Below are 24,449 nucleotides of genomic sequence, written 5' to 3'. Positions count from 1 at the left end.
GAATCTTTGGTTTGTTTTAAGCTTGAAACCGACATTTTACAATATCATATTAGTAAGATAAATGTTTTTGTGGTGGCATAAAGAACCCAAATAAAAATAACTAATTTCGTACTTTGCCATAACTTACTATTTATTTATTATAAACTCAGGAATGTTGCACTACAAATTATAATCATAATTATTCACTGTTTCATGTTCGATTCTTTTATAGTTTTCCTAGGCTTTTTGTATTACGAGGTCAGGTGTGTCAGAGTAGAGTTATCCTTGATTCTAAGCCGCCGTGGTCTGCTGTTGCTCCTGTGTGGTCGTTGATTGAGCCGAAGAGATCTCACCAGACTTTTCATTGACTCCTAGCCAGGGACAGCGCTTCTGCAGCTCCATGCGGTATCTGGGGTGACTTATTGCATAGACGAATGGGTCTATGCATGCCACCAGTTTGCAGGTGCACGCCGGAATCATCGTGGCTCCTGGAGTGAGCAAGCTCTTATCACCAAACGCCCCGATAAGCGACATCACGCCGTACGGAGTCCAAGACACGAAGAACAGGAAGCATATAGTGATGGCCGCCTTGGCTATCCGGATCTCTGCTGTCTCTTTGCTCTTGTCCACATTGGATCGCAACGACTCCACGTTCATCTTCTTGGCTTGCTCCCTTAGGGCTTTTTCGTGGCTAAAGACATGGCCCACTATCTGCGAGTAATAGTACAGGATCATAAGAGTGGGACAAACGAAGCTGAAGAAGAAAATTGTGCCCACAAAGAGACGGGTATCAAAGTTATCGCTCAGATAATCAAAAGAGCAAGAGGTGAGATAGCCCTCTGGAAATATAGAAGGACAATTTATAAGTTTAATAAGACTGAACATAATAAATATAATTTCTTATTTGCTTAAGCTTTATCAATATAACATTTAATTTTTTAACTGTCAATTTGTATAATCGATTTATTAACATATTCAAATACTTTATCAACGAAAATTAATACTTTTGAAAATTCCCGCACAATTTACATTTTTGGTATATTTGTAAGTCCATAGGAGCAGTTCCGTTTAGGTTATTTCTTTTTCTTTGATTTCCGATTCACGATAAATATAAGTTATTTTTATTACCGTAGGCTAGGAGGTTTTCTCCACTTATGGCTATTTCAAAAATGGTAATGTTCTATCAGTTAATTTATTTTATATTTCCATCGGCAACGGTGACAGCCCTTACCAGTACATGCAATCGATGGTTACTGAGAAAATATCGATATAGTAAAATTTATGCAATCGAGTACATGTATCGAATACACATCGATTTTGTCTCCATCTCTAGTGCAACCGACGCGGACGAAAGAAACTTAGTAAATTAATTAATTAACCATCCAATGCAGACATCACACCCAACTTACATAGAAAATGCCGAAAAAGACTGAATTTCACACCGCGCAAGTGCAAGTGCAATAAATGGCGAGCTCGCCGAATAAATGAACGCAATATAGAAAAAATTGAGACACACACGAAAAAAAATATATATTCGCTGTTGTGTGGAAATGCAAATGATTTATTTTCGTGCAACAACAACAACGCCAACAACAGAGGAGCAGCATATGAGGCAAAAATAACAAGAAAAGCTAAATATGAATCTGTGTGTGTGCGGGTCGCGTTAAAGAAAATTAGATAAAAAGCCAAATTAGCTCACGCATGAATTTCGAGTTTCGGTTCGGCGCAAGGTGAACGAAAAGGCGAAACGCAATCAAAACAGTTTTTCCATTTTCCCAGTGTGCGTGTGCAGTAGGAAAACCACCTGCATTGATTTATATGTAGTTTTAAAAAAATAACAACAAAAAACACAACGGAACTTGCACCTAGGATATATACACACACATGTCGACTGTATGCGCGTGTGTGTGTGCATGGCCGTAAAGGCTGACTGATAAAAAAGAGAAAAAAAAAAACAAGAAAAATAAAACACACACACACCAACGCAGCGGGACACCAATACCACGGCACCATTTCTTGGAGGCAGCCTGCCATGTAAGTTAACACACATATATGTATGTACGACGATTATGTATTTTGCAGTCATTGTTGTTGCTTTTGTTGATATTGCAGCCGTACTTAATGGCGGTTTAAAAATAAAAAAGAAATAAGTATCATTTCGCTCTGCTCTGCAACTTACGTTTTCTATTTTACGTTTTGCAACTCATCGAAAGCAGAAACAAAGTTAATTATATTCATGGCTATGACTTTTGTGGCAATTACCATTTTTACCCCGCATGAACGTTTCCAACGGTACGCAGCGTAAACGAACTGTTAATTATGTGTGTTCGCTTGTGTCTGTGCAGTATCTGTGTGTTGTTCCCCTGCTCATCCCCCTACACTATCCCTTTCCTACAACTCTCCGTTGCATTTGTTACGTTACGGGCCTTTCATTGCGTGTCCTACGTGAAAGATTCTACGTTTATGCGGGTGAAATGACAAGATTTGTCATTGTCACATTTTAGGTCACATATCATAAATAAACATGTATAATATAATAACGGATTTCCTCATATTGACTTGCTAATTTTTCAATTTTCATGTAAAACTGGTCAAAATTAAAAATCCAAAGTTTAATTAAACACCGAAACTAATTTAGTAACATAAATATATGAAGAACTATATTGCGAATTGGTTGGATTCAATTTAACGAAAATAATGTATTTGCTAATGAAAGTTAAATTAGAACAAATAGGAAAATGCTAATCAATTATTAACATTATTTGAGTTAATTAATTATTCTAATAATATTCAAATTGTTATTGTTTTTTTTATTCATATTGCGAATTGAGTTATGAAACACGTTTTTTTACTTTCTACGAAATGGAGGGGATGGTAAAATATTAAAATCCTAAAAGTCTGATGAGAGAAAGTGCTTTGTAAATACTATCAGTTTCATAATTAAAACATGATGAATATTTTGTTTGAAAATAAGCATAATCAAGATTACCTAAAAATAAAGTTTCATGAATGATTAACTTATGAAAAAGTGTACTGATTTTGTTTTTCTTTTAAAATGTTATATATTTCTTAATTTTTTGTTTATAATTAATGATTTTCTAAGAACCATAAAAAGTATTTTTGATAATAATAAACTATGCCAGCTAATGGAAATAATCATTGCTGGTGACACTTATCGCATAAACGAAAAAGTAGTCATAGCTCCCGCAGCCCGTTCCCCTGCATTCAAACATATGTGCCCATTCTGTCCATTGTGGACAAAAATCGTGGAACCACACCCATTACAACCAGCACGACACCCACCATCCCACAATCCCTCAGTGGGTCGTCGTCCCTAATGGCCGTCCATCAGCGTCGACTCCGTCAGCTCCGCCTGATAAGAGCGGCAACATATTTGCGTCGTTCCACACGTGCCGCCAAGAGGCTTTTGGGCTTGGGCGCGGAGTTTGGATTCGGTATCGGGCCTTCATTTTACCCGGAGACGTGACGGCGACCTCGAACCACGGCTTTGCTTTTCGGAGACCAACTCTAGTCCGATACGTTACGCGTTAAATAATTGCTTTAATGCAATTCCCATACACGCAAATGCGTGTGTTTTCTTTTTTTTGGTAATGACAACAATTGTGAATCCACGGCAAGGTTAAGGTCAGGGCATGATTAATCACTGTGACTTTTCTATGGTAAATCGAATAGTGCAATATTGAAAACTACATCTGTTACTTACAACTTTGGGGATTTGTTAGTGTTATTCTTATCTAAGTAATCGTAAATGGCGTTACCTATCTTAACATATTTATTATTGACTTGATTTCATTTTAAATTAACTTTGATTATGCTATTTATATAAATGATGGGATAGTGACGAAATCTAAAGAACGTATTCTAAATTTATTAGAATTATTTTGATATTTTACATGAGTATGTGTTGAATATTACATAGGTGAGATTTTTAAATCAAAGCAGCTAATATTTTAGTTCAAAATGTGTATAAAGTCATTCGAAATATTATCTAGAACGTATCCATTCTCTCAGTGAACTGAACAATATTAACTTCAAACCCACAAACTTAAATTATTTCTTGGAGTGATAAATAAAGCATATCAGCCCGAAGTTAGTTCCTCAGCTATTCTATTGACTGCTTTGATTAGTTATCTGTTGATAAATATAAACCCTATCTTCTATATATTATATAAATTGTTAATTAAATCGTTTATAATTAATTAAATATACATATTTTGGTCAACATGACCATTTTTATTGTAACTAATTTCACTCTAAAAACCTTATCGCCATTTTTCTATGACTAACTTTTGCACATTACTCATCGATTTTGTGGTTATTTTTATTATTGCAGCCTCAAGCACAAGAAAGCCATTGCCGGAGCCACCGGAAAGGCGAAGAACCTGAACCTGGCGAGGATTGCAGGGACCCTGAAGAATTGTAGACACATTCGTGCCGCCAATAGAATCCTTCCAATGTCAAATAAAATCAACCCGAAACGCCGCGAACCGACAGCAGCAGCAGTAGCAGGAGCCGGGGCCACGGGAGTGGCCACCAACACGAGCTCGACTGGATCCTCCAGTGCCGGCAACACGTCCTCGGCCAACACATCCTCGTCGTCCAGCTCGTCGCTGTCGTCCGCCGGTGGCGGTGATGCGGGTATGTCCGCCGACTTGACCTCGCTGTTCGAATGCCCTGTGTGCTTTGACTATGTGCTGCCGCCAATCCTGCAGTGCTCTAGCGGGCATTTGGTGTGCGTTTCCTGTCGCTCCAAGCTCACCTGCTGCCCCACCTGCCGCGGTCCTTTGGCGAATATCCGAAATCTGGCAATGGAAAAGGTTGCCTCTAACGTGAAGTTCCCGTGCAAGCACTCCGGTTACGGATGCACCGCTTCGCTTGTTTACACAGAAAAAACGGAGCACGAGGAGACATGCGAGTGTCGACCCTACCTGTGTCCGTGCCCGGGCGCCAGCTGCAAGTGGCAGGGCCCGCTGGACCTAGTCATGCAGCATCTGATGATGTCGCACAAGAGCATCACGACGCTGCAGGGCGAGGACATCGTGTTCCTGGCCACCGATATCAACCTGCCCGGCGCCGTCGACTGGGTAATGATGCAGTCCTGCTTCGGCCATCATTTCATGCTCGTGCTGGAGAAGCAGGAGAAGTACGACGGCCACCAGCAGTTCTTCGCCATCGTTCAACTGATTGGGTCGCGCAAAGAGGCGGAGAACTTTGTGTACCGCTTGGAGCTGAACGGAAATCGACGAAGGCTCACCTGGGAGGCCATGCCACGTTCGATCCACGAGGGCGTGGCCTCGGCGATTCATAACTCGGATTGCCTGGTGTTCGACACGTCGATCGCGCAATTGTTTGCTGACAATGGCAACCTGGGCATCAACGTGACCATATCCCTGGTCTAAACGCACTGTCAATTCGCCGAGTTCTAAAACTTATTTGTGTTTACTTTTCCGATATATATATATATATATATATATATTATATGTATATGTATATATACATACACTTAGTTTAGAGCCCTTGTTTGCAACAGTCGTTTAACTCTTGGACATATTTATGAGAAGGGAGATTAAGATGAGAGTGTTTTTTTGCAGAGTTGTTTTATAAAAATGATTCTCTATTCTAAGAGCCACTTACATGCATATGTATATATATATTTGGAATTATGGAGCCTGTTTCGGTTATCACATTCGGCTAGATTTTGCAAAAGTTTCTTTGATATTTAAATTAAGCGACATTTTGTATGTTATGATTACGCACATAATGTCTTTTTCGTTGTGATTTTAAAACTTGGTCGAAACACTAAAATCTTTCCAAAGCGTAATGAAATGTTCATGTAGTTTAAGTTTAAAGCTCTCTAAATGTTTACTGGACAAGTTTTCTTTTTCCGTTAACATGGCTGTAAGTAAAACAGCTAATTTGCCAAAAATAAAAATAATCGTTAAATACTCTTGGCGAGACTTCGCGGATCTTCTCAACAACGGTTAACTAAACTTTTGGTGAATGTGAAAATCGGGACAGGCCTGTATGTTTGTATGTCTAAACGGCTCGATTGGTACTCTAGTTCTAGGACTTGATTTTTCAGTTACCGCACACACACCCACACACATATACACATTATATATATTTGAACGTTTCAGTGTTACCCGGTTTGTTAGCTCGTGGGTTTCTGCTTTAGTTTAATTTAGTTCGTAAGGGTCACACACCTGGAGCAGAGCTGCCTGCGCGTGCCCACGTGCCCACCACCCACTACAGTGAACACTATGAATACAGACCCACTCAGCACAACAGCAAGAACAAGAAAAACAAGAACAGCAGCAAGAAAGGCAAGAAGGTCACTCATCACACTCGAACATATTGTACTGCAAAGTCTAGTTTAGTTAATGTAAATTATTTTATACAATACTTGTAAATGGTAATAAGTAAACGAACAGTTTAACGAAATTAACAAAACCTAATAACAATAACATTAGCAGCAAAAGCGAAACAACAAAGAAAAGTAATAATAATAATAATCTGTAATAACTCGAGAGTTGTTTGAAAGTTGCAGCCTAAACGAAAATGCGACCCGCAAGTTTGTTCATGCCAAAATCATTACAAAAAAAATAACAAATATCCAAAAAAAAAAGAAGTAATTTTTTTTCGCAATGCTAAAAAGACAGTTTGCCCCCTCAACCCCATATTTTCCCCACCCATCCCGAAACGTAAAAAGAAGCAATGTTAATCTTTAAATTTCCTACCTAGTTTAGACGATCTCCCCGGTCCGGCTCATGTTTTTTGGTTTTGATTTCTTTCGGCCAACGTTTCCCAATCGAAAAACGGAAGAAAAATAAATGATTTTAAGCATCTGCACCGTAATTAGCTTTTAATGCGCCGATTTACCGCGCCACTACCATACGAGATCACTCACACAGACACAAAACTACAGAAGTGAAATAAACGTGATTAGTAAAAGTAAAAAAAATGGCTGTTAATTATTTAAAATCATCTGGGGAGCAGTTTTTATCCTGAAGACAAAACTTCCGGAAGTGTTTTACTTCCTAACGGAAGCCAAGAACTTGTGTAAAGTTTAAAAACCTGGTCCAATTCTCGTTTTTCAATAAGTAGGCCTAGACTTCGCTGTAACTCTTGTCTTTTCACAGATTCTCTATTTTTAGTACAAATCCAGCATTTTCTAGAGATTTTAAAACAGAACGAAATTTAAGTATTCCATAAAATAGTATACAAAAAATTTAGCGAACATTTTTCCTTTTAATATTCTTTTGGTTGTTAGGTAGTTATAAATACAGTTCGCGGTTTGATTTGTTATCCCAAGCGCAGATGTCTTTTGGTAACTCCCGTAAAGGTCTTAAATCCCGTCCGACTACAGTGATCATGAAGCCTTCTCAAAATTCTTTAGCGAATTTGGAAAGACGTCAATCGGCTACAGCTATGACCATTCTGGAGGTGGAACCAACACCAGATGGCGAGGTCAAGGAGGAGACCTCAGATACGTCTCCCGCCGGCGAACTAGTGCCAGAGAGGGAGGGGGGTTCTGTGAGGGTCCCGTCCCGAATTGAGACCAGGAGGCCATTGGAAGCGAAAGAAAAAGGGTCAATGGAGGACTTTCTAGTCTCGCTGTTCGAGTGTCCGGTTTGCTTTGGCTATATAATGCCTCCGGTTTTACAATGCGCTCGCGGCCATCTGTTATGTTCCTTCTGTCGCCAGAAGGTTACCCTGTGTCCCGTCTGCCGGATCTCTATGACCAACATCCGGAGCCTGGCCATGGAAAAGGTGGCCACCAAACTGATCTTCCCATGCAAACATTCGCAATACGGCTGTCGAGAACGGGTTTTGTATGGAGAGAAGCTCAATCACGAGGAGGACTGCGAATGGCGACCATACAATTGCCCATATCCGGACGATAAGTGCAAGTGGAAGGGTCCGTTGAAAGATGTATATCTGCATCTAGTGCATGCACATGAGAATGTGATCACCATGGAAGGTAACGATATCATCTTTCTGGCCACTAACGTAAATCTGGAAGGCGCCCTCGACTGGACAATGGTGCAGTCGTGCCACGGTCGACATTTCTTGCTCTCACTGGAAAAGATCTATTTGGGCGAGGGATGTCAGCAATACTTTACCGCATGTCGGATGATCGGAACCATGAAGGATGCTGCCAAGTTTATGTATAATATCTCTCTGGATGCCAATAATCGCACCCTGAGATGGCAGTCCAAGCCCAGATCAATCCGCGAGAGTTTCGCCTCGTTTACCCATGCAGATTTCTTGGTTCTCAACAAGATGACCGTAGAACAGTTCTCGGAGGACGGCAATCTCGCCCTGAACGTGGTCATTAAAAAGGTTCAGGACCCTGATGAAAACTGACTAAACTTCCTTCCCAATTAGATAGATGTTAATGTGATCATATAAATGCATCCATACATAAAATAAATTTATTGTACATTCCAAGAAGGGCCTGGTAATTCCCAGAGAGCATATTTTAAGGGTGTATAAAGATTGGTATTGCCTAGTATAAAGGAAAATTAAAGATCTAAAGATATGGTATGCAAGAGTACTATAAAAATAAAACCAAGACTTATCAAACAATGTTTGCGTTATATGTCAAAAAGACAAAAATTGAAAACAGTTTTAATATTCTACATCTCAAATTTAAATCGGCTAAGCCATGTGTTTTATAATAGTGGGCTGCAAATATATAGCCAAAACCTATCCGAAACAATTCGTGAGGACCGTGCATCCATCCGCCGTGGGATTGGTGCTAGTGGGTACCGCGTTCTTCTTTACGGTGGAAATGTTTTTTGTGGTTCCCATGATTTTCGACACCGGTGGACTGTTGTACAAGTTCTCCTGGCTCATTGCCATATTCATTGTCTACAATCTGCTGGGAAATATGTTGGCCTGCTACCTAACTGACACTTCGGTGACATCCCTAACCAAAGAGCGGCAGATTCCATTGCCGGAGGAGGAGCATCTGTGGCACCACTGTGACTACTGCCAGTTGCTAGTGCCGGTAAGTTGATCAATATAGAAATTACTATCCCTATATTGGGGGATTAAAAAACATTTTTAAACAGCCCAGATCCTGGCACTGCAAACTTTGTGACTGCTGCATATTAAGGCGAGACCATCACTGTATCTTTACAGCCACCTGCATTGGCCACAATAATTACAGGTATTTCATAATCTGGTGATAATATACCAATGATCAAATATTCCTACCCATAGGTACTTCTTCTGGTTCACCGTATATATGGCAATTGGAACATTTTTAGCAGTGGCAACACATTTTATTCTTTTCGCAATTGATGAAAAAATGAGAGCAAAATATTTGATATACCATCTTAGTCGTAGATTTATATTTCTTGATCCTCAGTCATTTGATGCGATGTTTTTTTTTGTGAATGTTACATTTACCGTCAACGTCTATGCCCTAGTTCTTCCCCTTGTGATGTTGGCCTATCAAATACCGACACTATATCTGAACACCACCTTCTATACGGTAGGAGACTACAGATACAATCTGGGATTGCGAAATAACTTCAGGAATTTTATGGGAAGTCGAGGCATGTGGACTTTTCTCTCACCCTCAATCAAAAGTCCCTTGGTTCATGATGGAACCCAGTGGGAAGCTAAAGAGGCAAAAGAATCAGTTTTTTAACATGTAACTTCATCTTAAAGATAACTTTTACCGTAAAAAAGAAGGAATGGAAATCATAAATTTCTTGGAAGCATTGCTCAAATCAGAAAGAAATTGAAAGGACTCAAAAATCTGATGGTAACAGAACCTAATTAAAATAAAGCTTCAGTTTGCTAAATCAAATTTTAGCTTTTTATTTGTCCTCCAGAATAAATGTTTTTGTGTATTTAGAAGAAATCTTTAAGGTTTATTTTACTAATCTCACCTGGCACAAATCGATCCCAGAACTGGGTCAGCGGCAGGACAACCCAAGGCGTGCAGTATAGCCAGATGATAATATTCATAATAACCGCCTTCGTAAAGGTCATGTTCCGGTTCATTGGCTTAGTGATCACATTGTAACGATCGTATCCTATGGCTGCGTTCGTCATCCCAGCTCCAATTCCCGAATACGAACCGATGGAGGCGAATATTTGACACCAGGTATTGCCCAAGGCAAAACCTCGATGGAAGCTGTTGTAGATGAAGATCGGCGCTTTCAAGCACATGATCAGATCAAAAACGGCCAGGTTTAAGACAAACATATTGGATGGAGTCCTCAACGATTTCGAGGTACTAAAAATCCAGATAACCATGCCATTTCCCACTGTCGAAGCGCAAAAGAGAAATATATAGAAAACGCCCAGCATGTAGTGCATGGAGGCGGGTGGTTCCAACTGGGTCAGCCAATGCTCGGGAATATATTGTATCTGATCCGGTGGCACATTCCAGCCCAGAAATTGCAGATCGCCATTTCCCGACGTCCGCGCCTCCGGCCGCAAAGGCGGTTCGCTGGCGTTGCACAGCGGTTCCATATCGGTTAACCCGATAATTAACCGATGCCGAACCGATTCCTTAACCGCTACCCGTTTCGCTCTGTGTGCGCCACAGGGCTGAACTGTCTCCCATCGCTGCGATGCCTCATTTATATCGCATTCTGCAGTACGAGACAAATTCAATTAGACTTTGTGGTTGCGTGCTCGCAAAGACGATTTTTTGCCCAGTCTGCTATAAAATAATATCTGCGAATTTTCACTCAATCACTGTATAAGGGTTGGTTATAGAATAATGACGTTAAGACCCTAAGTGTCAGGGGCAAGTTTTAGGGAAACGCAGAAAGAAAGGGTTAAATTTGATTCTTGATTTGAACTCTAAGAACCAAATTTTAAATTTGAACAATACATTTGTTATAGATTAACCTTAAAGTAGATGAGACAATTGAAAGAAACGGCTATTACTTAAATATAGGCTATTACTATAATTATAGGTGATTTTATCCTTATTAGAATTTTTATTTTTTATGATTATAAATTGAGTATTACTAATTAAAAACCATTGTTGAAAAAGTAAGTTAAAGGAATAGCCTTTATGAAGGAAAAAGGGAATGGCAATCCCAAAAGAAGATGATTTATTTGGTGTATTGATTTATTAGAAATGTTTAAAAAAACTGCATTATTTAAAACAAGTTTAATTCGTTAAAAATTGACGTTAAGATTTAAATCACTTTTCAAAAATAAAGTGTGCTGCCACATCCGTTTCAGCTATGTATAAGGGTTGCCAGATAACCGACTTGTTAACGTATCGCGGTGACTGCCATAAATAGGTCACAAAAAAACTGTCCGTAAGATGCAAAAGTAAATGATAAATATAGGAAAGCATGGACGAAGTTGACAAGATAATCATTCACCAGCTGCACCAAGTGGACGCAAGCATAGAGCTAACGGAGGAGCTGTCAGGATTCACTCCGGAGCAGGTAGTGCGAGCCGTATCTGGCTGCTTAGCAGAGATACGACCCGACTTAGAGCTTCCCCGTTCTCTTCCCGGCGGAGCTATGGCTCAGCGTTTCGGAGTGGCCAGCTCTTTGGCACAGGGATGCAAGGATAGTGGTTACAGGGGTGACATCGGCTATCAGACCTTTCTATATCCCAATGCAGTGGAACTCCGACGATTGCTGATGTTCCTTATCGAACAACTTCCGAGGGAGCGTCAAAAAAATGATGATGGTACCAACAAGACGCAATCGTTGAGCCACAGGCAACTCCTGGAGAGAAAAATCAGGAAGGAGCTTTCTCAACAACTTAAAACGCCATGGGTACCTCAGTTCGCCCGATCTGTGGGAAATCGAAAATCTCTTGGATGCAGCAGCCTCGGCATTGAATTCCGGCCAAACATCAATCTTAACATTCCATCCGCCAATCCCGAGGAGCGTAGCAAGGAGCAGCAACAGTATTTCGAACAGTTGGCTCCTAATGTCTTCCAGCAAACGTCCTCTAGTTCGGTGGATCTCATTGCCTCGGTGCTACACAAGAATGAGTTGGATAGATGGGATCAGAACTTGGTCTCGAATCCAGGGCTACCCTTTGAATGCAGCGAAGAACCAACAGTACCTTTGATTCCAGCAGTGAAAACTCCTGCCAGTGCGGAGGAGGAGGTTTCTCCTCTTCAGGAGTTAAGTAACCAGGTTCAAGAGCTTCAAGTCCAATGCGAAAACTTGTTAACTGAACGAAAATCCCATGCTGCCACCATAACAGTTCTTAAACAGAGGGAAAACACAGCTAACGAGGAGATAAGTCGCATTCAACCTATGCTAAAACTGCACGAACGCACATCCTTGATTCTGTCGGATTCCGAGGAGAACCTTGCCAAACTGGAGACCCTTCTACAAACCACTCAAAACAAAAAGCAAACGCTTACTCAGCAATGGCAAGACTACAGGAAACCGCTGCTGGAAAACCTAGAGACACTTAAGACCGCCAAGGAAGCTCAAGAGGTTCAGGGAATTCGCAACAACATCGAGCAACTGGAGCAGGAACTTCAGACCAAGACCCAGCAGCACAACGAGCTTAATGCTACTCTGCGCAACGCCAGTCAGTCCTTGGCACCACGTAAGGAATACACTCGCAGGATACACGAGTTCATAGGAAATATCCGTAAACAACGAGCAGATATCTACAAAGTTCTGGATGATACCCGCCAACTACAAAAGCAACTCAATGTTGTGGGCGCCCAGTTGCAGCGACAATTCAACTATACAGACGACCTGCTCTTTCAGAGCGCCAAACATGATCTTCACGCCAAAAGGGCCTACAAGCTACTGGCCCAACTCCATGCCAATTGTAGTGAGTTGGTCGAATGTGTTTCGCTAACAGGGAATGTCACCAAGCAGATCCGTGAACTAGAAGTCCAAATCGATGGGGAGAAGCTGAAGAATGTACTGACCAGTCTACAACAGATCACCGGGGATATCCAGAAGTTTGAGCAGCACATCCAAGAGTTACAGGGCCAAATACGAGCCGTGGAACAGCCTATGGCTGGGAGTTAGTTACTCGTAATTGCTTGTTAACTAGTGCCAATCACAATAAAAGAATCAATGCACGCCAAGCGTTCATTTTATTAGTCCAAATTTTTTCCTAGTATTCGCAAAATATTACATTTTTTTTTATTTTATTTTTTTTTTTTTTTTAATGAAAATAATGAGTCCTTTATATTGTTTTTAAATAAATTTATTTGATAAAGCAATCAAATCCTTTAATTCATTCTCTATGTCAATTGTTTTTTTTATGATATTTTGGTACAAATAATACAAAAAAGTTTCTAAAAAGTTAAAAAACTAACTTATATGAATTTACAGGCTATTTACAGAGAATGTTTTCTATGAACCAAATTTTTTGGTATTTTCCGGTTGTGCTTTGCCAAAGCGTTTGGGTTTTTTCCGCCTTGCCAGCTTCGTTCACACTGACCAACAGCCGCAACATTCGTATTTTTTGTTTTGAAAGCCTAAAGCGCGTCGGCGGATCGCGTTCGTTTCGTTTTTACGTTGATTTACTTTCGTTTGTTTTTAATTTGCGCGGCAGCCAGTGAGTGTGTGTGTGTGTGCATGGCTTTTTTACTCCTTATTACCTACCACAAAAAAGCGACAACTATAATTTCAAAATAAAACACTTGAGTTCAGTGTTGTTGTTGTCGCTGCTGCTGCTATTTCAGAACTTGTTTTTGGCCTAGAGTTATTTTCGTAGTTGTTGTAGTTTTTGGGTTCTTGCATGCGGCCGATAACAAGTTTAACCGGTGTGCGTGTGAGCCGCGCTTAAATGTGTATATGTATATGTTTGGTGATGTGTGAGTGTGTGTGTGCGACTCCTTCGACAAACTGTTGCTGCTTCTTCCTTTCCCCCTCCTACTAAAATTTAATTCCAATTAGAATTGCACTGCGCTGAAGGTCGAATTGAAAAAGGAAAGAAACTTAACGAAAATAAACTGTAATCGAGATAGATAAATGCAGGAGATAAATAGATAAAATAATAAAACTCAATTAATTGGCCGGCCGGCTTTGCTTCTTCTTCTCCCTCATATTCGGGGTCAATCAACGTTCAGCAGCAGCAACAACAACAACAACAAAAACAACGACGACATTCTTGTGCTAGCGTTCCGGTTCACCTTTTTTTCGTGTTTTTTTTGTTAGTGACGTTTACCTCTAAAAATAGTCAAATGACAACATTCTTTGCATATGATCCCAACTTTCAGACTCATTAACGTTTTTCAAATTGTAACTGTAATTGGTAAGCCATATTACCAATAAAGCCAGTTTAAGTACGCCCCCGCAGGTTTAGTTCTCAAGTCTAGCTTATTTGCTTATCATAAATATCAAATAAATTTCAATTAAAGTAAATCGTTTTACAATCCGGTTAGTAGCAAATACGGCTAACGATTTAATCGGCTTTGTAAAATACCTCTAAATGTATTATTTTTACTTTTTAAACTTTTAGTTAAGTAATGAACATAAAATCACTCATTTTATATTAAAAACATATATAAAAGTATTTACAACTTCCAAAAAAGAGCTAACTTTTAGGTGGCATAATTATAAACAGTAAAAAAACATATTTCCTAAATTCAATATTAGACCCCAAAACGACATTAACTTATATAAATATCAACGCCCCTGCCCCGGCAATTAATAAAAGGCCAAAACAAAAGTGAAGTGGCAACAAAAAGGTTTCACGCTAGCGACATTTTTCAACGGCTACGTAATAATTTGTTTATAGACCAAAGGCGAAATGCCAGCGAATTGGTCGACTGATAAAATGTTGTTATAAATTTAATTTACTCCGCAGCACGCAAACCAATCAAATCTCAAAAGTAAAAAGTATAGAGCCACAAGAAATACAAAAAGAAAATAAAAGTGTAACTAACCGAAAGCAATACGAAAAGAGGAGTTTTTCCAACTAGAACTAATAGCCGCAAGTGCAATTCATAAGCGATAAACGACGACGAGGGGAGACATAATAATTGGTATAATGACACCATCGCCGACCAAGGAGCTCATGAGTGACACACCGACGATTTCGCGTCGTCCGCGGGAGGAATTTGCTGAGAAGGTAAGTGAATGAGTGATCTGAACTTACAGCAGACATATAGATATAGATTTAGCCAAAAACCAGACGATTTAACAGCTCTCGGCTATTGGCCAAACTTCCTGTGTTTCCATTAATCGACCCCAAATGTGTTGCGTTGCCGTCGAGGCGGGTTAAAAACATAAACATTTTGGCCTTCTCTTTGTTTGTTTGTTTGTGCATTGTTCAATAAAATATATATGTACTTGATCTGGGTATAGCATATAGCCTATACCTATATGTTCTGATCATCAATGTTCGACCAAATAAATAGCCCTGTCATCGCGTTCTTCTCGATCTGTCGTAATGATTTCACCTGAGTTCTATATTGTGATTTCCGTTACTCCATCACCTTTGCGCCCCGATTTATTTCCGTCTGTTTTTTTCTGGTCTCTGACTAATCGAAATTGAGTCGAATTTTCGCCCTGGGTCTACGTAACGTGCTGAAATTTCATTGATAAGATATCTTTGGCAAGCCATAATCGCTGTTCTCAGCCGGTGCAGAGATATTATTGTTTGTTTAACGAATGCAGTCTCAATTTATTTGAAAATTTGTAACATTGTTGCTAAACCAAAAAAGCTTGTTTTTTGTTACTTTCCAGTCTTAAGAGATAATACGAATTACAAAATTCAAAATTTTGTGTTTACTATAAAAGTTTGAAAATATAATTCAAATTTATATATATTGTTTTTAGTAATTTTAAAGATGGTTTTAAGAGCAATAAGTTGTTTTTTGAAAGATAAACTCAACTTTTTAATATACAAAATTTGAAGCAAACATTTGTCAAATATTTTTATTAGTTCTACAAAATGTATTTACTACTTTGTTTTTAGATAATTCCATAATTTGTTTTTGTAAATTCTCTGATTCGTACTCATTTCGGCTGACGTCACTCGAACCTCGAACCACTTGAAATGCAAAAGGAAAATACGCGAAATAAAAACAAATTCAAATTCAAAATTCAACGCTCAGACTGTAACGAGAGGTCAGTGCTGAAGTGGGAAAAAGTCTCATTACTGGCGAAAGGGAAGGGATTAAAACTGGCTTTAGACCGGATCATTTCAGAGCGTGATATATTCAGATACTAATAGATGCTGAACAGTTACAAATTCAAATGTAAATCCCATTATTTATGGCTTGTATCTGGATCGCACAAAAGCTGTCGCCAGACAACGCCCAAGAATGCTTTTTTGGTTTCTTCGAATAGAGATGTCAAGCGGCGGGGCAAGAAAATGAGGCAAATTAAGTGGGTTTATATATCTGTATATATGTTTGTGGTCTCTCAATTTTTGTCAATTGATTGATTCGCCACAGTCGGCAGCAGCATTGGTGTGTAGATCAATCAATTTGCTGCACACGCAGTGATTTTTTTTCGAGGGTACCTGTGCGGGAGTTATGTGTCTGGGGCCTCCTAAATATATATACATATATCTGAGTTTATTTCTCGGCTGTCAACGAATGTCAGTCAAGCGTCCATTGCAACCAATTTCATGGCATTGACCATGAAAAATTTTGTGTTTTTTTTTCGTTTTTTGTTGGCTCGCCTTAAAAGCGTTGATTCGCATTGAAGTTGATAGCGTTGGATGGCGTTGGCTGTTGGCGTGCTAACATCTAATTTTGAATATTCTGCATATGTCTTTTGCACATTAAAAAACACACACCAAAAAAAGGGGCAGCTGAAATGAGAACAGAAATTTGCGGGCCACATAAAACGACATGACGTGCGAAATCTGATGCAATCGATGAGATCATCACGCAGAGAGCCCACTAAACCCGAACCCGACGAGATTCACCACCCGAATCCGAGCTCCATTAATAAGCCGTTCCATAATTATAGTAAATAGAGCCAGCATAATCATTTCATTAGCTGGAGAAGTCTGCCTTTGACTTAGTTCCTTCTTTCTGATTCATCTGAAGGATTTCTATAATAGTGGAACTCAGACCAAGTTTACCTTACTTCTGATTCATCTTTACCCACTAAATATCAGCATAATGCTTTCATTAGCTGGAAAAAGTAGCCCTTTGATATTGGTTTTCGAATTTCCAGATTGGTTTCTGACTCATCTGGTGCATCATCATCGCCCTCCTTGTCTGCTTTTTTAGGGAAGTTCTTGTTCTTTGTGTGTCGCCAACTTTGTTGCAGCTGACTTTCCATTTCTGTACACTCCAAAAAAACGATCATGACTTGGTAATTAATTCGAAGAAGCCGAAAGCTTAAATCATTCAAGTTCTTCGTCTTAATTGCTTGAGAAGGTGGCGAATCTTTTATTATAATTGTTTCGTTTGATTGCAATCTTAATAGTAGCCAGTTAATTTATAAACCAGCGGGTTTGCCTTCCTGTTTGCTGGAGAACAAAAACTAGAACTGAGTCATCATCGTCATGAAAAAACCCTGAAGATAAATTCAGAAGCTGAAGTTGCATTTTTGAGAGAAGTTTCGTAGTTTAAAGTACTTTAAAAATCTTGTTGAGATTGAATCACAATAATGTAGAAGATTATTATGAAGTTAACTTATGGTATAGAATTACTTAAGGTATATCATATAGCTGTCAAAGCAATGATCAGTATATAAACATGTCAATAAACAGGATTAGTTTGTGGCTTTTTGGTTTGCACAGATTGAACATCAAGAAGATCGTTAAGTTAAAATGATTAACATTGTTGTATGAAAAGTTGATTAATCTAAGCTATAATCGACTATGATAAACTATGATACGAGCATATTAAACAATATATATATTTGCATTTTAAGTATGCAAAGTAGCTAATCTATTGTTTTATTGAAAGTTTTTATATTTAATTTATTTAGTAGATAAAACTACTTAATCTGTTATTTTAGGAAAGTTTTTCGTCTCTTTCTGAGAACTATTTACATAAAATAAATAAAACGATTAAAAAAGAGCATTTTGAGCTTCGTTTCTCGGATGACTGCCCTTGCATCCCTCAACATTTTTCCCCAGTTTTATGTTCAGTTCTTTTCATTTTGACACTGTGAAATCCGAGGCAATCGGTCTGCGGCTTTCCAAATACCAGGCCATATACTGTGTACATATGTGCATATAAGTGGGCATGGTATGTATTTGCATTTGGAGACGCTACGCTCGGCATTATTTGCGTTTTAAAAAATCAACCTTGCACTTGCTGAGCTACGGCCAACGCTTTGACAGTCGGCAATTGACATTCGCCAGCTGGAAACTGCTAACTGCCATCGGCTAACTGGTAACTAGTTACCCGTACTGGCCTCTGACAGTTGACAACTTTGTCAACGTTTTTAATTGCATTATTAGTTTTCATTGCCCGACAATTTGCGGCCAAAATGGCTTCGAATTATGGGGCTCTCCTTCGCCTTCGCGCGCATCATTATATCATATTTTAGAATTTCGGTTGGGGTTTCGGTTATTTGGCACCCAGCTAAGTCCCCCATCATCGGTCATATTCCGGTGTCCGTTCTGGCTCTTCCGTAGATTGTTGCGTGCCTTTGTTATATTTCCCAGGGGTGTGTTAGATGTACATACAGCGGAGGGCAAGGCAATAGCACTGAAAGGGGCTTTTGGAAAATGTATTTAATAAGTTTAGTTCTATATATAAGTATTTATGTGCTTGCTGACCTATATATTTTCAATTATCTTCTTCAACTTATTTAAAATCCATTTATGAGTTTTTGTCATTTAATGGCTTTTCACAAGTTTATTACTCTTAAATTTTATAGACATATCAAAGGTGGAGATGATAGCACATTAAAATATGAGCATTAGTAGCGGAAAGTGGAATATATCTTACATTAAATATAAAAAAAGGTTGTGTTCATATATTTGTTAGTTTTTTTGAAGTCCCAAAATGAAGAATTTGAAATAAATTAATAGTTGAAATTTAAAAACTTTTGAAATAAAGCAGTTATAGAGCTAACAACAATTAAATTATTAATGCATGTAATCAACAAAAATAATCTCAAGTATTGCTAACTAACTAAGTTAAGCCTGTTATCAATGTTAACCAATAAAGTTAAATAATCGAGAAGAAGAGCTAATATTTCAACGGCACTTGTGCCTACGCGGAGTGAACGGAAATGGGGGAGGTTTTGGGAGGGGGGTTTGAGGGTTTTGGGCGTGGGATATCATCTTGCACACCTTTCCAAAATCGGGGTGGCATAGACTGGGCCTGGGCTGGGCTGGGCAGTGGGATGGCCAGGTGGCCCTGTCATATCACATGGCGGTGTTTGCGCAATGGAATACCGGCACGCTATCGCCTCTTTTTTTCGGGCCGCACCATTCTCCATCTGCCAGGAGGAGAAGGAGGAGAGGCAGATAGAGAAGGAGGTGGTATGATAGCCATCATAGCCATCACATCAACCTACCGGATTGTTTCTCCTGCTCCTGCTTCTGTTTGTCTTCATCATTTTTCGGGGCGCCTGGGCGTGTCGACGGGGCCTTTGTCGCAAATTTCATTTTGTTATTATTAATTTAATTGATTTGGACTTTAATTCGTTTATTTTGGAACAGCTGGCGTAAATGTTATTAACACAAAAAGTTTACGCTCGGCTCGTTTCGCCTATTTTTAGACATTTTTCATTCCAATATGCGTTCGGCATCAAAATTTTGGCATAACTACTGGCGTTTTATTCAAATCTCTTTAATGGTTAATGGTTAATGTCTTTGGCTTTGGCTTTGCTCGTGCGATCTCTGGCTGATTCTCTTTCTAGCTTTTGAACTGTGTTAACCCCAATTTGCATTAGATATATCTGTTAGATATTCAGATTTTTTTGTCAGCTTGTTAAGCTTTAATTTTTGCTAATCATTCGCACCAGTCAACAGTTCACACCCCGCCTCGAAATCCAGTTCTGAAGCGTTTTGAATATACATATATATAAATTGGTTAAGAGGCAGAGCTGCGAAGCTGGCATTACCCTTCAAATCGCGTCAACAAATCTTAAGCTCTAAGTCAATATTTGTGTTGGCTCTGAGCCGAGTGACGTCATCGCGGGCAAAACACGCCGATCGGAAATTGAGCTCCTTCAATTAAAGTGAATCTCGCAAAGGCAAGGGGTTTGTATTTATACTGCTGATGTTTTGCTTCCATTTCCGACTTAAAAACTTAATTAAGAGAGCGTATGCCAGGAAGCGGGTAACGCAAAAGTTAAGAAAGCAAACTTCAGACCTAAGCAAATGATATAGAAATAAAATAAAAGGGTATTTTTGGGTTCAAATATAAATCATTTTCAACGGAAGATATTCAGATAGCATTTTAGTTTGTAATGATCTTTACAATACCTAATTTTATATACAATATTTAGAATTTAAATCAAGTTAATTGCCTTTTTAACCCCTACTAAATATTACAGGGTATCAGCAGTCAAGAGCCAAATATTTGCATACGTCTATTAAGAATTTAAGCTGCTAAAGACACGTTCCACAGATAACAATGAAGGCGAAACGGGTTCTCTGTTTTTCCAGGTCTTTAGTGTTTTATGCTCGAATAAGTGAGTTAAGTAAACCTTCTTCTTCTTCTGCATTCGCTGTTCGAAAATAAAGCTCGACGTCATCGTTTAGCATTTGGCACTAGCCGAAAAGTTTTCCTTCTTCTTCTTATGGTTCTCCCCCCAAATAATGCCACTGCAGTCGCCGTCTTGGCCTGCCTCTCTGTTTTCCATGTAACCATGTGGCCTTTCTCCAAAAAACTGCAAATAAAACAGTCATGAGGCCGCACCACCTGCCCCACTCCCCAAAGTTACCCACCAAAAAACCCATCCAACATAGCTGGCGGAGAGTTTTGCAAAGCTCGCGTCATGCGTGCCTCCACTTGGCACCTATTTATGTATAGCCACAGGTGGGGTCATAAAAATAGCATTTCTAAAAACTATTTTTTTGGCATCATTTCGAATATGCAAATTACTAGGCAAGGCTTAGTTTGAATTAGAAGACAAACTGATAAAAAACATAAACATGTAAAAGGGATGAAAAAGTAATTAGTATTAGTAATAAGTCTATATTACTACTATTTAACAGCATTATTTTATATTTCTACTTTGATTGCTAAGCTTGTTGTAATAGATAGTTCAGATTGCTCATATTTTGTAATTGCTAGTACTTTTCTAACTTAATAAGTTATTACATTGATCAAAAATTTAAACATACTCCCTATTCCTGTGACCCCGTCTGTGTGTCTTGTATGTGGTGGCATTCAAGCGGCGCTTATGTGTGTGCCTGAATGTTAGGTATCGCATGTGAGTATTGGATGGACCGTGTACTCATACTCGTACTCGTGTTGATGGTCTATTTTTCTTCCTCTTTTCATCTCCAGGCTGTTTCTTGAGACGCGGTCTCTGGTTATTTCTATTGTTGTTATTGTTGTTGTACATTGCCTGCCGGCAACCGGTCACGTTTACTACACTGCGAGAAATAGGTGACCGTATAAATAGAATACTTTACAGAGTAAGAGTTTCTTAAAATTGTTACTTTGATCAAATAATTCTTTGAAAATATATAATTTATCCTGATAACAATTTTAAAGTAATTTTAGTTAGAAAAGCTTTCTATTCTTCCAATGAAATACAAATATTTGTATTTCTTTTCATTCCAAAACTACCAAATGCTGTAGATAACCCGCAAGTTTTAATATGAGTTCATATTTCCTGTTTAATAGTTCATAGTTTTCTCTGTTGGCCGCTTGTTGTTTCTGTTGTTGCCAGGGGGAAACCCCTCCCCGGCACCCCTTTAGCTTAAGTGGCCAAGATAGGTAGGCATTGGATTGGAGCAGCTGTGTGTGCTCTATAACTGTAAAAACACGCTCGCCCACTTCCTTAAGAGCCGGCATTTTGACCAAGGCGTCGTTTTGTTTGATTTCTGTTTCATTTCGTTTCGTTTATATTGCCCCGATCCGATCACCATAGTCGTAGCTATATCCTATGTTTGGTATTAGTGACTCCCCCGTGTGTGTGTTAATTTTTAATTGTGCTAAATGTGCACATAAATACACAATAACCGCTAGGAAATAGCATTCACAATAGCCAATCGGCAATTCACAATCCACAATTTTCAATTTCAACACCCACCCATAATTTGGCTTATTTGTGGCTTTTACCCTGCTTGCTTTTTATTTTTATTTGGCCTGATATTGCTATTGTCGTTGGCATTGGATCCCCACAGCTGTCTGGGTGTATATATATATCTGGGTTTGTGCATGACTTAATAGCTGATAAATGCTATATAGCTGATATACCCACACAGATCTCCCTACTTGATACTTTGATACTTTGCACACAATGCAGTTGTCCGGTGGACACTAAAAACCAAGGCAAATAAACTATGTACTATCATCATTGTAGATATTTGAATCCTAGGGTAACAGTATAAATATATTATGTCATTTATTTACTCACTTAACAGGGGCACAGTGACCCATATATGATATGTAAATATTTAGAAATGCATAAAATATAAAATGAACTCTGTCAATGGGAAAGCAAAATAAATATTTAAGCTAACAAAAAGTAATTTTTATGCAAAGCATTTACCAATCAAGAATAAATATTTAAAATCTCTGCAAAAGCAATCATATAAAATCATTATACAGTCTCCATCAGTCTGATATTTTATAATGAAGAGTACTAGATTCTTATGAAATGGCTTATTCATTATGATGATCGACCACTGAATACCATAAAATGTTTATTCCTTGAAGGCATTTAAGCGGTTTTCTAAACAACTGAAAAACTACTTGGGGAATCGACCTTATGATTAATCATTTGGTTTTCTTCACTTGGCTCCGATGATGCGGCTCTTCAAGTGATTTATTTCGCACACGAGCAATAAATATTAAAAATGTTTTAAGTTTATTATTCAACTTTTTCCCCCTTCTCTCTCCCTTTGAGTAAGCCTACCTCAAGCCAAAAATACAATTCCTTTGATGTTTATGTTTAGAACAAAGCGTTTAGTAAATGAGGAAGCATTCCCTAAGCACCATATTTTAAATGATTAATTCATAATCTTTTCTGTACCGACAATGGGTCGTATGAGTAATATGATTTTTGAATTTAATATTCATTGAAGTTTAGATTTTGTTATCCGTGCCAATCTGCAGTCATACATATTTTATTAATCTTTTCACAATAAACATTTTGGCGCAGCAATATTTCTGAAGCGTCGGCAAAAGGTGGCAGAAGAAGCGGGTGGTGGCACCCAATTTGGCAACCACGGATGTATGTGGCATGTGGCAAGAGTCTTCTTCACTGTTCTGTTCCTTTATTCTCTCGCCTGCAGATGCGGTTGCCACAACTTCTTCTGCCTTTGCTGGCTGAGCAGTGTTTATGTAGCTGGAAGATGCTGGCTCATGATTCTGCGAATGGCGTGAACTTTTCCCCCAGCCCCAAAGTTTTTCTAGCCCCCCCTTTGGAGTCCCGCTGTGATTTTAGATTGCTCCAGTCCAACCGTATGTTTGTGTTAACAGTCAAAAGTATTTGCTCTGGGGAACGTGAACATTTCCTTGGCTTTTCTAACAATTGAATAAAATAATAAGAATCGGAGCCGGAAAATCAAGAAAATGTAAAACACTTTAGTTAGTTTATTATGTGTAAATAATATAAAAATAGAAATTAAATTAATTAAAGTGGTGAGAGGATTTGTTTAGTTTAAATTTAGTTTAATTTTATCTTAGTGAAATATTAAAAGGTGTGTTATTTTATGTTTAAAAATCAATCTGCAGATTGTAAGTAAATGTAGGTAAGGGTAGACCTTGGAAATATAGGTATGAAAATTATATAAAATATCATTTATTTTTATTAGCTTACTTAAAGTTAAAGACTTAAGTTATAGTTTTTTAAGAACTTTTTACTTATAAGTTAGAAAAGTTTTTCTTTTGTTCATAAAATTAACGTAATTAAAGATATTTAAAGGAGAACTTCAATTTTAAGCACTTGAAAAACATAATAAATTCCCAAATCACACTCCCTAATTGTTATTAACTTAACCCGGTTTCATTCATTAAAAACAAATTCTATAATTAATCGTCCAATTATAAAATTAAAATGGGTTATCATACACAAAATCGAATAAATCAATTTATAGTTGCAACGATAATAAGCCAATAAACTATATTATTTCATTGATAAATTATCAGTTTCACATAGATACAAACGCACACCTATGCAGGCAGCTAGGCAGCTGTGCGAATGTGAGAATTTAACACGAATGTAAGCTTTCTGGTTCATTGCCTACTTTCAGGCAGCAGCTGCTCTGTGCCGTGAGTTGAGCCTAAAAGCAGGCAATTGTGTCACCGAAAACCTGAAAACCAAATTAAAAAGATTTAAATTTGGAAAACAAGCAAAAATAATTCAGCAACTGATTTACGAGCCAACTGGGACTGCTGTACTACATTGTCTTTTGTA

The 24,449-nt window shown here is 38.5% G+C and overlaps 6 protein-coding genes across 9 annotated transcripts in view; 5 read left to right on the top strand and 1 right to left on the bottom strand.

Moving 5' to 3' along the window:
* Positions 1-109: 109 nt before the first annotated feature.
* LOC108114187 (opsin Rh4) lies at positions 110-10,583 on the bottom strand. Its single transcript, XM_017224996.1, has 2 exons — positions 9,906-10,583; positions 110-818 (listed from the first exon to the last, which is right to left on the bottom strand). Exons 1-2 carry the CDS (start codon positions 10,492-10,494, stop codon positions 271-273), a joined length of 1,137 nt encoding a protein of 378 aa, XP_017080485.1. The 5' UTR covers positions 10,495-10,583; the 3' UTR covers positions 110-270.
* Positions 1,278-6,961, top strand: LOC108114189 (E3 ubiquitin-protein ligase sina). Its single transcript, XM_017224999.2, has 2 exons — positions 1,278-2,013; positions 4,334-6,961. Exon 2 carries the CDS (start codon positions 4,455-4,457, stop codon positions 5,397-5,399), a length of 945 nt encoding a protein of 314 aa, XP_017080488.1. The 5' UTR covers positions 1,278-2,013; positions 4,334-4,454; the 3' UTR covers positions 5,400-6,961.
* On the top strand, positions 7,018-8,454 carry LOC108114188 (probable E3 ubiquitin-protein ligase sinah). Of its 2 annotated transcripts, none has more exons than XM_017224997.2 (2): positions 7,018-7,336; positions 7,397-8,454. In XM_017224997.2, the coding sequence occupies exons 1-2, from the start codon at positions 7,318-7,320 to the stop codon at positions 8,365-8,367; spliced, it is 990 nt and encodes a 329-aa protein (XP_017080486.1). In that variant the 5' UTR covers positions 7,018-7,317; the 3' UTR covers positions 8,368-8,454. The 2 variants fall into 2 exon arrangements, with proteins under 2 accessions (XP_017080486.1, XP_017080487.1); XM_017224998.2 differs by having other exon boundaries at positions 7,020-7,327.
* LOC108114190 (probable palmitoyltransferase ZDHHC24) lies at positions 8,576-9,877 on the top strand. 2 transcript variants are annotated; one of them, XR_001772736.2, is made up of 3 exons: positions 8,576-9,013; positions 9,083-9,175; positions 9,229-9,344. XR_001772736.2 is itself a non-coding variant. In XM_017225001.2 (3 exons), exons 1-3 carry the CDS (start codon positions 8,669-8,671, stop codon positions 9,659-9,661), a joined length of 876 nt encoding a protein of 291 aa, XP_017080490.1. In that variant the 5' UTR covers positions 8,576-8,668; the 3' UTR covers positions 9,662-9,877. The 2 variants fall into 2 exon arrangements, 1 of the variants encoding a protein (XP_017080490.1); XM_017225001.2 differs by having other exon boundaries at positions 9,078-9,175; positions 9,229-9,877.
* Positions 10,584-11,277: 694 nt separating the features above from the next.
* On the top strand, positions 11,278-13,054 carry LOC108114175 (coiled-coil domain-containing protein 22 homolog). Its single transcript, XM_017224980.2, has one exon. It carries the CDS (start codon positions 11,337-11,339, stop codon positions 12,999-13,001), a length of 1,665 nt encoding a protein of 554 aa, XP_017080469.1. The 5' UTR covers positions 11,278-11,336; the 3' UTR covers positions 13,002-13,054.
* Positions 13,055-13,469: 415 nt separating this feature from the next.
* The window catches only part of LOC108114174 (four and a half LIM domains protein 2), a 60,989-nt gene continuing 50,009 nt past the window's right edge, over positions 13,470-24,449 (top strand). Inside the window, exons 1-2 of one of the 2 annotated variants that reach the window (XM_017224974.2) lie at positions 13,470-13,536; positions 14,791-15,054. In XM_017224974.2, coding sequence (XP_017080463.1) covers positions 14,974-15,054 — 81 coding nt within the window. In that variant the 5' untranslated portion in view covers positions 13,470-13,536; positions 14,791-14,973. Of the gene's footprint in view, positions 13,537-14,656; positions 15,055-24,449 lie in introns of those variants that run through there. The other variant, XM_017224973.2, reaches the window with a different exon arrangement.

This window comes from Drosophila eugracilis, unplaced genomic scaffold (genome assembly GCF_018153835.1).
Source record: "Drosophila eugracilis isolate 14026-0451.02 unplaced genomic scaffold, ASM1815383v1 contig_2154, whole genome shotgun sequence".
Lineage (NCBI taxonomy): Eukaryota > Metazoa > Arthropoda > Insecta > Diptera > Drosophilidae > Drosophila > Drosophila eugracilis.
Note: the sequence above shows the minus strand (reverse complement) of the source record. Positions and strands in the feature narration are given on the sequence as shown.

Bases quoted from the DNA above. Each gene is read 5' to 3' on its own strand.
- LOC108114189 (XM_017224999.2), top strand. From the start codon at position 4,455: ATGTCAAATAAAATCAACCCGAAACGCCGCGAACCGACAGCAGCAGCA.
- LOC108114190 (XM_017225001.2), top strand. From the start codon at position 8,669: ATGTGTTTTATAATAGTGGGCTGCAAATATATAGCCAAAACCTATCCG. The intron at 9,014-9,077 runs GTAAGTTGATCA...ATTTTTAAACAG, and splicing joins ACTGCCAGTTGCTAGTGCCG to CCCAGATCCTGGCACTGCAA. The intron at 9,176-9,228 runs GTATTTCATAAT...TCCTACCCATAG, and splicing joins ATTGGCCACAATAATTACAG to GTACTTCTTCTGGTTCACCG.
- LOC108114187 (XM_017224996.1), bottom strand. From the start codon at position 10,494: ATGGAACCGCTGTGCAACGCCAGCGAACCGCCTTTGCGGCCGGAGGCG. The intron at 819-9,905 runs GTGAGATTAGTA...CTATATTTCCAG, and splicing joins CTGGGATCGATTTGTGCCAG to AGGGCTATCTCACCTCTTGC.
- LOC108114175 (XM_017224980.2), top strand. From the start codon at position 11,337: ATGGACGAAGTTGACAAGATAATCATTCACCAGCTGCACCAAGTGGAC.